The following is a 13,107-nucleotide window of genomic DNA, read 5'->3' as shown; positions in this document are numbered from 1 at the left end:
GAAGTCCCCTGGGGCCTCCGAGCCCGACGGCCCAGCTCGCGTATGGGCAGACTCGGAGTAGGCGGGAGCCCCCGTGTGTGTGGTTTTGGCATAAGGAGCCCCCGCCGGCTCCTGCATAGGAGGAACCATCTCGGGCTCCTCTGTCGGATAGTCTGGCACCTCGGGCTCCGCACCCTGGGATGGCTCGGCGCGAGCTCGCTTAGCCACCCATTTTCTCCTCTTCATGCCCTGGAACAAGTGCCCACCTCGGGTCCCTCTAGAGTCCATCGTACCTGCGAAAAGGAGTTCGGCATCAGTAAGACACGTAAAAGAAGAGCAAGACAGGATCACTAGGGAAAGAACCTACCCGAACTCAAGCCCGCAGCAATAAGCTTGGCCTCCGTCAGATACCATTGACAATCCAGCCCAAGCCGCGCCCATTGCAGGAGGCCCTTCGCCGTCTCCTTATCAAGTGTGATGCCGGAATCGGGAGCGGCCATCCCCCAGCCGGTCTGAAACGGCCACCCCAGCGCACTTCGCACCTCGAAATAGTCCCGCTTCCACGCCGGGACCTTATTGGGGAGTCCGTGTAAGAGCTTGAAGCCCGGGCGAGGAGACAGGTAGTATGCCCGCCTACGCCCAGGAAGGGGACCCGCTTGTTTTTTCAACATTAAAATAAAGGAGAAAATCTCCAGATCCAAAGGAAAGTTCTCGTCACAAAATAAGGAGATCATCCCCACTAAATTTCTAATAGAGTTCGGGTGAAGCTGGCCGACCGTCACACCGAAGTGGTTTAGAACCTCGACGAGAAGAGGATGAAAGGGCAGTCGCAGCCCCGCAGCAAGCTGTTCCCGAAAAATCACGATCTCATTAGGACCATGTTCCCAAGGGAAGCTGCCCGTAGGGATGAAGTAACCGTGCTCCCCGGGCAAGTCGTAGTAGTCTACGAGGGATTGAAGTTCCTCAGGCGTCATAGTCGAAGGGCCGAACTGATCTACAACCCGGCCACGACGGGAGGTGGACGCCGACCTACCCAAAGCACCTCGGGCTGTAGGCCCGACCCCTTCCTCAGGACCTACATCGGGCTCACTTGAACTACCGGGGGACGCAAACTGGTTCGTAGAACCTACATCAGACCCGCTTGAACAGTCTGAACCCTCCAAACTAGACATCGGGAAACGGAATGGGATTCCAAAAGCACTCACCCGGGAAGAAGACTGAAGCAAACCACGAAAGCTCGAACAAGCAAGGAACCTGGGACGCGAGCTGAAAAGCCTGGACGCGAGCTGAAACTTAGGCGCGAGCTCAAGATGTACAACAGTAGCAAGGACAGGGGCCCCCTCCGCGCGCTATTTATATCCACAGCGGCCGGAAAGCGACGGCCTAGATCGAAGCCAATCCAACGGCCCACAGCTGCGCTAAGCCGCACGTCTTCCGAGACCAATCAGCGCACGTCTTTCCGAAACTGATGGAGCGTCGCGCACGTCTTGTCAGAGGACAGGTGTCGGCACGCGTCTTCCCGAAACTGACGGGGTGTCGGCGCACGTCTGCTCGCAATAAAAGCGTCCGCAGCGCAACTCCCGAACAACTGCCGTCACGAGCTCCCCACCAAGAGCCCGAGCTCCCTATTTAGAACCCGAGCTCCCCGCCAGGAGCTCGAGCTCCCCACCAAGAGCCCGAGCTCCCTTTTAAGAACTCAAAGCTCCCTACTGAGAACCCGAGCTCCCTGCAAGGAGCACACGGGCCCCAAGCCTCGCAAAGCTGTGACCCGAGCTGTCCCGTGGCAGCTCGGAACACTCCCTAAACCAAACTCAAGACATCTCGCTCACTCCAACACTTCACCTCCGAAACACCAGGCTGATCAAACGTACGTGACGTCAGGGACGTCCGTATCCAAGGGCGACGCACCTGACTGATTTGGGATCTGACGCCTGACAGCCGCACTTGAAACGGCTTCCTGCTACCGCCACCTGCAACCGTTGTCACTAGCCGCAGAGACGGCTCCGACAAAAGGAACAGTGGCGGTTCTGTCTGGCCAGAGGAAATGACATCCGAACTGGCAGGAGTTCAGAAGTAATCTTGCCCGATCTGACGGAAGCCTGGAAGTGAGTGCGCGAGGTGGTTATAAAAGGCTCCTACCCCCCAGGAACGAGGTATGCTAACTTTTGCGCTATTTGGTTTATCTTGCCTTTGAAGGATTCTAACTTGAGCTTCGGAGCCCTTACGCCGGGTTCTCCCCGGAGCTTCTCTTCTCCTTCCGTTTCAGGTCCCTGTTACTCAGTTCAGAGGCAAGATCATTGACAGCTAAGACCGGCCAGATTATGCATCATCAGTTACCAACAGTGTCCATTTTTTGTAAAAGGTTAGGGGGGTGTAGTCCTTTTACCGCATTTAATTCAAGGGTAATTCTTTTAAACTTTATTGATATTACCGTTAAGGTTTCGTTTTTGCATATAATATCTATAGGAAAATTGGTTAATGAGTAACTTTTTCCTATTGATTAAATTTTTTATGTTCTTTTTGCATTAAGTAATGAGTTCCACATTAAAATTATTCTTAAGTAAAAACTTATTTATTTTCTAAGTGGGTAAGTAACTTTTTAAGTTAGGAGAAGTTTTTACAAAATCTTATGGGACCGCTTTACCCATTTTAATAGTTATTTTTGATGGATAGAAATGTTATTTTATTATTTACTTAGAAATCCTAAAAATCAAAAGAATATAGGTAAGTGCACTTACAGTTAAGTTGCACGGTTATAAATGAACAGGGCCTTAATAATATAGATGGAAATTATTAAAATATTTATTTTATCCTTTATTATTCTTCAAATTTTAAATATATACCATGTCTTACCTTCGAAATTCTCACAGAAAGATTTAAAATCATACTTTAATCTTTTAATTAAACCCCATGAAGAGGTCAAAACGGTGAAGGGCCTTTGTCTACCATTGTTGTCTTTAGTATATCAAATCCAACCCTTTCAGCTTCAATCATCCCAAGATCAAGAAGAATTTCTTGAAATTGTGCAGCAATCTGTTGATCTCCAAGAGACAAGTTGATAGAAACAAACCTGCTCAACTTCAATCATCCGGAGATCCAGAGGAATTTTCTATAACTGTGCAGCAATTTATTTGTTCAATGTCACCCACAGATGCTCAACCCAAACTAATTACAATATCTGCAGCGGCCTAATTCCATCACACCCAATTGAAAACTCTTCTTCTAAAAGCTGATTTTGGAAGGAAGGGAAAAATGAAAAACCGTAAACAATGGTCTCCTCTCTAAAGAAGAAACAACAATGCACTACCACGGTTTTGCATGTGTGCAAATTTTTTTGCTTTGCAATCAAATACAGCCTAAAGCTCAAATGATAATACAAGGATTTCAAATGATTTTCAATGAAAACGAAATGTGATGGCGTTATAACAGTAGGGGTAGAATTAGTTAATTGCCAGAAGAATTAAGAATACTCAAAAAGAATATATAAACAGTAAAGATATAGTTACTCAATTTCCTATACCTTAAAAATGCTTTAAGAGAATTACCCTTAATTCAAAGGTTTGTGAGTGCTGTAATTTTGACTGAACTGTCTTAAAACAGTCACTAAGGCTGCAATTGTTTGCTGTCTAAATATCGGAGCGAAGGAATTTTACACTTCGGTCTGGTTCTGTAGCTATAGCCATTTGGATAAAGCATAAATTACCAACGAAAATCAATGTAAAATTCTTCGTTGGTCGAGTTTTAAACTAATGGTGTAGAACTCCAACGGTGCAGAACTCCTCTGGTCCTGTGTTTAAACCGCGTTCAAACCAGCCTAAAAAAACTTCAGCAAATAAACCATATATTTTACCAAACATTACTTATAGGTCGTCCAAATGGGCCCACATCATAAAGCCAGAAAAAAAGGGGGGAGGGGAGAGGGGGGAGAACTGTTGGTAGTGAAAAGTTATAATTAATCATGAGTAAGTACTTAATCCAATATAAGCGCCTCTCAGCTTTTACGGTTTTACACTTTTACTCTACTTTTTTCATAATATTAGTTATTACTATTACATTTCCTTTTTTTTTGTGGATAATATTACTATTACATTTCAATAGCCAAAAAAACTATTAAAAAAGTAAGGGTGGAGCTGTGGATACCGGCCCATGGGCCATGGCCTTTAAACTTCAAAGAATCAACAGGCACGTACGGGCCCATGAGTTTAGAGTTACGACTTACGGCATGCTTGGGTTATTGGAACCGGTGGGTCCGACATCTGGCCGCCCAGTAACCGGTCGGCAATCCGTCGGTTGGCTTCCTCGGAGTAGTGTATGCCATCCCAGCTCACCTGCGCTCGGGGATTACTGCACGCTTTACCATACGTCGTACCGTTCACCACTGCCGTCTTACCGCAGTCCACATGATAACCGTAATAACTACCGCAACAAAACTTCATTGGATCATCAAAACCTGCAACAGATAACCGCGCATTCCCCGTCAAAAGACTCATCATCGCCGTTTTTTAAGCATATCCGGTTGGGACTTGGGGAATTGGGATATGCTCCTCACATAGGCGCCTCGTCGGTGTGAAGCGCCCTGTGTAAGGAGCATATCCGGTCTCCGACTTGGGATCATATACAGTTCCACTCGTCAAAACTACGGTACTTAGCCAACTTCATTTGAGTCGCTCGTGACATAAAAAGCCAACCGACACAGCATTCCGTGGCAATTTTCACGTGACATAATTGGAAACCGAATTCATTCAGAGCAAAGTCTGTTCAAACAACCATCGTAGCCTTATATTGGAAATATCTCCCATCAAATAAAGCACGTACGTACCGAGATATTCCCAGTATAAAGGCTGTTGGTACAGTGTTCGAACGGGTTTTGTATTAACTGAAGCCGATTTCACAAAATTGACACGATCTATTGTGATAGGATTGGCCCATTGCTACGAGTTAGAACCGTGACATTTCAGACTCGGCCTATAATCTCTACCAATGAAGAGAAGTAGTAGAAGAGTAGTAATTAAGGCCCCATTTGGTTCTCAGAAATAGGGGTCTAGGGGTCTAGAATATGAATTGAAATAGGCTATTCTGATTTCAACTATTTGCTTGGATGGAATCGAAATCCTATTTCCAACATAAATGTTGGTGTGGCATTCTCCCATTCGAGAGAATGGTCTTTCCCTGCCTCTCCGATAAAAATAAAATCTCATTCATCTTAATTTTAATTCTCATTCCCATTACTATTTGAATCAATAGACTGTTTTAATTCCGATTCCAAAGAATTTTGATTCCAATTCCTATAAACCAAACGGACCGTAAGTACCTTGCTTTGTTGCATTACTGACTAACTCATATTTTACTGAATACACATCAACGTAGGTGAATGCCGCATGAGGGAGACGTAGCCTGAATTGAGTCACTCTGTCCTTAAGCTGCCTGTTGAATTCCTGAGCCACATCGTTCTCCGGCTTCACACACCCGCCCTCGTCTAGATTACCGGGCTTCGATTGGTCATATATAAAGCTGTAAGGCAGACAACCAAGCGGGCCTGTGTTATGTATCCAGAACACTCTTGCTCCTTCCTCGTAAAGCGTCTGGCCACCACCATCAACAACACAACAACAGTCACAGAACTGCTGTAAAGGAAAGAATTATCGAACACATGAGCTGCAATTTCGCAGCATTAATTTCCCTGCATTAATGGTTTCCGGCATCGATCGATATCTTTCTTTTCTATATACAGCTAGCTTAACATTCTGGGTTTTTACGTTACCTGTATGGCATCAGACAACTGGTCCAGCATATCAGGGATGGACTCTCGAACTTGATCCTCTGTCGTGTGCTGAAATCCGTAAGCGAGATCGTTCTGTCCGATGTCGAAGGTGTAGAGAGCCTTAGAGAAGTCTTCTGGCTTTGGTAGATTCCATTTCGACGATGGTGTTCGTGCTTTACCTGTATATCAACCACAGAAGTCACGACTCACGAGTCAAACGAGTTTTCATAGAAAGGGGATGGCTAGTGATGACAAATGATTTTGTCGTCTCTTCGTCCTTGAGCCCACCCCTCTGCATGCAAGACGTCATGATAAAGCTTCATTATTTACAAACCTTGTCTTTGCCCGTAGAGGTCAGTGGTACGTGCTTTCAACTGTCGGAACTGAGAGATCTGGATGCTCAGATGGAACGGGCTGTAACCACCGACGCGGATGGACGATCCTCCAAAAGCGAAGTTTGCTCCGTGCCGGAAGCTCGTTCCGATGGAATCCAGATACGCGCTCAAATATGGTAATCCCAGTTGTTCGGCTGCACAGAAATCGAACACATTGATTAAAAATAGGGATGCCCGCTGGCTCTCTCCAGCATTTGGAGATAAGCACAAATACTTCCCTATTGGCCCGTGACTAGACACGGATTAATGTAATTACACCGCTCCAATAATGGGACTCCGGCAGCCCCTCACAGCGGAGCTAGGTACTATATAACTTAAGTGATGAATGCACAGAAAAGGAAAGCGGTTGTGCTCACCTATGAAATCAATGACGAGGCGGCCGTCGCAGAACCTTCCAGAAGGCTTGCCAAAGAAGGTTTCGCCAAAGGGAAGAGGAAGCGCATCAAAAGAAGCAGATCTACCCCCGGTATCGGAATTCGAATCTCCGAAGTTGTAAATGGCCGGGAAATTGCAATTCGATGAAGCCATTGTTTCTCCTCCTAATAATCCTAAAAGCAAGAACCCAAATACCAAACACGTCGTTACAAACGCCATGCCTTCAACCAAAACTCTTCCTCAGTAGTTCATCAGCTCAATACTTCTATCTCTCTGGTTCAGAAGGGGCTAGTGCTTTGCCGATGGAAACAAGGCAAACCTGAGGAGGCTTGCAAACGTGGAATATTATCTTAAATCTACATACATAATAGAAAGAGTAGTGTGTGGCGGACCGGAGGTCAAGGGTTCCTCACCACAGCAGGCCTCACACCCTCTCTCTCCATCTTCACACATGTGAAATATTAAAAACCCACTTATATTTTATTTATTTTTTACTTAAATTTATCATTACTTTTTCTAATAAAATATGAGTATAAATTAGATAGATTGGATGGGATTAAGGGCAAACCACGATAGCATTTTACACTGTTTCAAGCTTGGGCCTTCGAGTGGACCATTCAAATTTTAAATAAACTTCAATTTGAGCCCGCCCAAGTTGCACCCTACGTTGACCGTGGACTTCACATTGAACCTTGTTAATGTCAAAACCTAAATTTGTCAATCAAAATTTCTATTCAACCCCATACATTTGCATGGGTTTGCTTACTAGTTTAAAATGACAAAAATTATATCATGACCCAATCTAACAAATTCCCATGAGAGCAGATTGTTTAGTTTATTTATTTTCGGGTCAACAAGTTTTCAAACAAATTCCGTTTCCCTTACCCAAAAGGAAACTTATCAAAAGAGACATATTGTGAGGTGAAATCAGTCACTCCAATTGGAGTAGTAGTAGGCTAACGCTGCATTTATCATTTCTTATTTTAAAGATTTATCTTTTTTTAGTTAAAATGTCTTTATAAATAATAAGGTTTTAAACTAAATACTTAAAATAAGGAATGCCAAATGCAGTCTAAAATAATGAATTCATGGCTTTTGATGCATTATTATAGCTCTACCTTTTGTCACTTCATCCAATTCAAAGTGGGGCCACATCAGTACATCGAGGGCTGTGATCCATTGTTTTAGCGTCGGATTAGTGGATTACTTCAATAAGAATAGTTTTTTTTTTTTTTCTTTTGCCATGTGAGATTTTCACGACCCAAAATATTCTTCTGGACCAGAGTAAACACAAGTATGAGACATTTTAGAAGAGTCACGTCTTTCCTTAGTAGTAATCTGAACAGTGCTGCAAATGATATCTGATTGTTCGAATTTGGATTCGGATTTGATCCTATTAACGACTATTCAAATTTAATCCGTTTATAATTGCATCAAACATGGATCCACCCCAATATGATCAGATATAATTCAAATTGTTTCAATTCATATATACTTGAAAATTATATTATATTCTCATCAACAAAGTTGGTCCGAATGTTATGTTTTCACTAAATTGTCATGGATTCAAGTTTCACACAAGTAATTTTCAATTCATTTTGTTTATAAAATATAATATTAAAGTCATTTCATTTTAATTCAATTTATTCATACTATTTAATATCCTACTATAAGCCGAATTCAATCTGAATCTGCTAGGTATCTAGTGGAAACGTTCCCATTTGAATTCAAATACAAACAAATCAAATTTGAATATGCCTATATATTATTCTACTCGATCTGTTTGTTGCCCTACATCCGGATCATCATCTCTATATCTCGGCCTGGCTATCCACCACCTCCTACTGACTTGAGCGTCGGAGTATTTATCCAAGGTAATTCCTCGGGCCTCTGACTTCTTCCTTGATCGCAGGTCTTAAAGTGCAACCTCGTCCTTGAAGCTCGGCCCCGACCTGCTAGCAAGGACTATCTGATTGCCATCCTCGGTTCGTGCACTACCTCGGATTGAGCAGCATCAGATTGGCGCCGTCTGTGGGAATGGAACAAAAAGCCTTTCCTGAAAATCTTTTATTCCTCACCGCGCAATTAAGAAAGCGATTAAGATGCCTAAAAACCAGTCTGAACGATCAGTTGGCCATTCCCCGTCTCGGGAGAACCGACACTGTGACTCCTCGCACCAAGAAGTCCCACAACCTTCGGCCTGAAGGGATGAGAGATCCATCATATGGATGGCCGAACCCTACAGGTAGGTTGGGCGAAATTTCAAAAATTTCTCTCTCTCCCATGTGGGAATCACATTCCCTATTTTAGAAAACTGCATTTTCAATGATCAATCTTGAACCTAAACCAGACCATATCTGAAGCCAAAAGGGAGTGGAGGGTTATACCTGATATGAATTAATAGTAACCTCCAATGAAGGTGTTCACGCCCAAGGATGAATCCAAAGACTACTTCCACCGAAGATGACACGGTGCAGGATGAAGCAGAATCAGTAGGATGGTTGTTCAGCAAGAATCTGATGGAGGGCGAGTGAGCACAACTTCAGATAACCTTTTTTGCTAAAAGATGATATCAAGAACCCTTTCTTGATTGCTCCCAGAGTGGAGATCGAACTGGGTATGGTGGCAATAGCAAGAGAAGGCAAGAGCAGAAGATAGAGGCAGTCCAACTGTATGTTGTCTTCTCTCTTGAATCAGTAAAACTAAAGGATGAACTGAAGTTTCACCATGCTCCTCTATTTATAGCCTTAAAGAGAGATTCTCCTAATCTCATTAGGAGTTTCTTAATCCAAATCTTGTATTTGGATCTGGACTCTCTTTAAGAGATAAACATAATCCCTTATCTTATCTGCAGATAAAGATCAGCCCTCCTAATCTAATTAAGAGTTTCCTGATCCAAATCTCTATTTGGATTTGGACTCTTTGAGTGGATAGGGATAATCCCTTATTCTATCTGCTGATCTAAATCCCAGAACCACCCCTCTTTAATTAATCTTATTAAGCCAGTTCGAATTGGGCTTCAGGCTCATTAAGTCCGTGTGCTCACTTATCCTCCAAACTGCTGCCCAGTTGGATATCCTTGTATTGTGTGGGACCCAAACATTGATCTACACATCAGCCATATGGGTTAAACCCAGCCTCTGTTACAAGGCCTGGCCGAATTCACTGTAGGAGACAGTGAACCCTTGAGTCCATCACCATGGGCTCTTAATGGGCCCAACATTTACACTAAATGGTCCTTGGGTCAAGCCACCTTATAAAAACCCAAGGACTGTGGGCAGATGCAAGATTAACCCATCAGGTAGTACCCTCAATGGTCTTAAACTTAACCTCTCAGCCCATAATGATCAAACACTACCCGACAAGAGAGGACCTCTCCCTCGGCTGCAAGGTACAGTGCTGCACTCTCTGCTCTCATGGATCCCAGGAATTAAAATCAACTGCCAACAGTTTTGGTTTGCATCAGAGAGAGTGCATCCCCAATCATTTACTTTGTCCGATAAAGGGGTTGATCCTGTCATTATGATCACCCACTCAGATGAATTCTCGAACTGTCACTAATTGGCATATCAAAGACAACCCAATTCAACACCTAGTGTAGTATCATAATCGAGTCTAGGGGTCATATGTAACATTCCAGTTTTGCCCATCTACCTCCAAGGTCCTGGGCAATACTGGAATTCTGGTCCGGTTCAGGGTTTCAAAAAAACCCACACTGCATGTACCTTAGGTCTCACCCTGGCAGCTGAGACAAGTCACCCCAACCAACTTGGCGCCACATCAGTGTCATCCTTGGCAGGATAAATCTCCCCAGATCTATCCAACGGCTGTGGATCAAATATGTACTTTATTCATTTACATTAAATGTCATAAGGTACATCGTTCTAATTGGAGCTAAGGGCATACACTGTCTAACACGGCTGCAGTAGATCCAGCACAATTCCGAGCCATGCAGGAAAAGGTTGATAAGATCTTCGAATTCATGCATACACTGGGATGTGTTGCGCCACCCAACCGGGTTGTCCCCCCTAATGCCCCGATGCGCACGAAGGACGAGCCTCGGACCAAGGACCCCAAAGCGCACTGGTCAAACGTAAGGGCAGAGTAGTCTGAGCGTATGAGGCAGGACATGACCCGAAGGCCCACCGCCACTACCCTTTCCCGTGGATGGGACTACCATAGCCAGACACACCAGTCAGTGTGCATCCCTGCCAAAGAAAGGCTCGGCAAAAGGACTCCGCCCTTCGTAGTCTCTATTGTCGAGTCAAGTTCGATCAAGGATCACCCCACATGACCCAAAAGGGACGCTATACACACTATAGCCCCAGACAACAGAGATGCCGAAATTAAAGAGCTCTGACAGTGTTTGGAAGAGTTAGAGCGCATTTCCACCCATAAGAGAGCAATTCCCACCGTAAACAACCTGTGCAGGCCACCGCGTATATCACTAAGGAGCCACCCTTCGTCCAGGACATCATGGACGAAATACCCCCTGTCGGATGGCAAACCCCCCAATTCGACAAGTACGACGGGAACTCCGACCCTTTCGACCATGTCGCGGCACTCAAAGCCCAGATGATGCTACATGGTGCGTCGGAGGGACAGATGTGCAAAGCCCTTGTAACCACGCTGCAAGGCCTAGCCTTAGCATGGTACTCCTCCCTACTGCCGAGGTCTATAGCATCATGGGCCCAACTAGAGACCGAGTTCCTGGCATAGTTTACAGCTAGTCAGAAGCATTGAAAAACTTCAGCCGGCCTTAGGCAGGTTTGATAGAGGAAGGCATAGTCCCTTTGATATTACCTAGCGAGGTTCAACAAAGAAGCACTCCAAGTCAGGAACTTAAATCAATCAGCTGCGGTGACGGCTATATAACACGGACTCTGCCCTTCCCCATTCAACTTCTCCATCTCCAAGAATCCTCCTCAGATGTTGGCCACACTAATGAGCCACGCGTAGAAGTATATCAACATTGAAGAGGCCCAGGTGCAGCTCAGAGACGACGATGAGAAGCCCGACAGAAAAAGGAGAGAGAACGATGAGCAGAAGTTCGAGAGGTCGGACAAAGACCACAAGAGACAAGATCACCGAACCGACCATAGTCCTCGCACCCCTCCGCCAACCTATCAGAATTTCACGCCACTTAATATTCCGCAGTCTGAAATTCTGATGTAAATCAGCGACTGCAACTATGTCAGGTGGCCCGAGAAGATGAAGACGCAAAGTAACAAGAGGAATCAAGACAAATATTACGAGTTCCACAAGGACCACAACCACGATACAGAGAACTGTTTCAACCTGCGCAACCATATCGAAGATCTAATTAGGTGCAGTTATCTTAGTGGCTTCATAGACAGAAAGGAGAAGTCAACCCAAGAGGAACGAAGAGCGGATGAAGCTCGGCAACCCCCGCCCTGAGGCCCCCTAGACGACGTCATCCACGTGATATCAAGAGGAACCACCTCCAGAGGGGAAAGCAGCTCGGGACGGAAAAGATATGCTCTTTTATGCGAGATCGACGACCGAGGTCACAGGAGGAGGCGCGGCACATCTATTGCCTTCACTGACGACGACTTCCAAGTGGTCCAGACACCGTACGACAACACCTTGGTCATCACAGCTGAAGTGGCCAACTTTGAGATGCGATAGATCCTAGTTGACACAGGGAGTTATGTCAACGTATTGTTTGAAGATGCATTCGAAAAGCTCAGCATTGATAGAGAACGGATTACACCAGTTAGCACTCCCTTGATGGGATTTTTGAGAGAGTCCCTCCAACCCACTAGGAGGATAACTCTTCCCCTCTTGATCGGAGACGATGATGTGACTGCAACGGCCATGGTAGACTTCATCATGGTGTGTTGCCCCTCTTCTTACAACGTGATCCTCGGCAGGCCGACCCTCAATGCCCTGCAAGCCGTAGTATCAACGTACCACCTCGCCATGAAATTTCCAACCAAGTATGGCATATGGGTGGCACGCGGAGACTAGAAAATAGCGCGACATTGCAATCATTATCTTGTCGAGGACCACGTCCAACAACCGAGACATTGATGGCGGAAGCATATGACCTGCGTGACGAAGTAAAGGCATAGCACGACCGACCCGTGGAAGACCTCGTCCTGGTCCTCCTATTTGAGGAAGACCCTGAAAAGACGGTCCAAGTTGGCTCCCTGCTGGGCGACCACCTCCGAGAGGAACTTGTTCGACTATTGAGGAATAATTTCGATGTATTTGCTTGGTCGATAGAGGACATGCCTGGGATCGATCCTGAAATTATCACGCATCGGCTGAATGTCAACCCTCGTTACCGACCTGTGAAGCAGAAGAAGAGAAACTTCGCCATAGAGCGGTGGCAAGTAATCGCTGATGAAGTACAAAAGTTGTTCGACGCTGACTTCATTAGGGAACTCAAATACCTCGATTGGCTGAACAACGCAGCGATGGTGAAGAAGGCCAACGGAAAGTGGAGAATTTGCATCGACTTCACCGACCTGAATAAGGCCTGTCCCAAAGACAGCTCATCGACGCAACAGCAGGACATGAGCTCCTAAGCTTCATGGACGCCTTCTCAGGCTACAACCAAATCCGGATGGA

General features: G+C 45.3%; 1 protein-coding gene across 2 annotated transcripts; it reads right to left on the bottom strand.

Annotated features, from left to right (window-relative positions):
* Positions 1 to 3,911: 3,911 nt before the first annotated feature.
* Positions 3,912 to 6,964, bottom strand: LOC104587204 (GDSL-like Lipase/Acylhydrolase superfamily protein). Of its 2 annotated transcripts, none has more exons than XM_010244715.3 (5): positions 6,492 to 6,964; positions 6,075 to 6,269; positions 5,741 to 5,919; positions 5,291 to 5,603; positions 3,912 to 4,429 (listed from the first exon to the last, which is right to left on the bottom strand). In XM_010244715.3, the coding sequence occupies exons 1-5, from the start codon at positions 6,727 to 6,729 to the stop codon at positions 4,188 to 4,190; spliced, it is 1,167 nt and encodes a 388-aa protein (XP_010243017.1). In that variant the 5' UTR covers positions 6,730 to 6,964; the 3' UTR covers positions 3,912 to 4,187. The 2 variants fall into 2 exon arrangements, with proteins under 2 accessions (XP_010243017.1, XP_010243019.1); XM_010244717.3 differs by having other exon boundaries at positions 5,291 to 5,561; positions 6,492 to 6,960.
* Positions 6,965 to 13,107: the final 6,143 nt, after the last annotated feature.

This window comes from Nelumbo nucifera, chromosome 4 (assembly GCF_055504915.1).
Source record: "Nelumbo nucifera cultivar China Antique chromosome 4, China Antique-T2T, whole genome shotgun sequence".
Taxonomy (NCBI): Eukaryota; Viridiplantae; Streptophyta; class Magnoliopsida; order Proteales; family Nelumbonaceae; genus Nelumbo; species Nelumbo nucifera.
The sequence above is the reverse complement of the archived record's forward strand: the minus strand, read 5'-3'. Positions and strand labels throughout refer to the sequence as shown.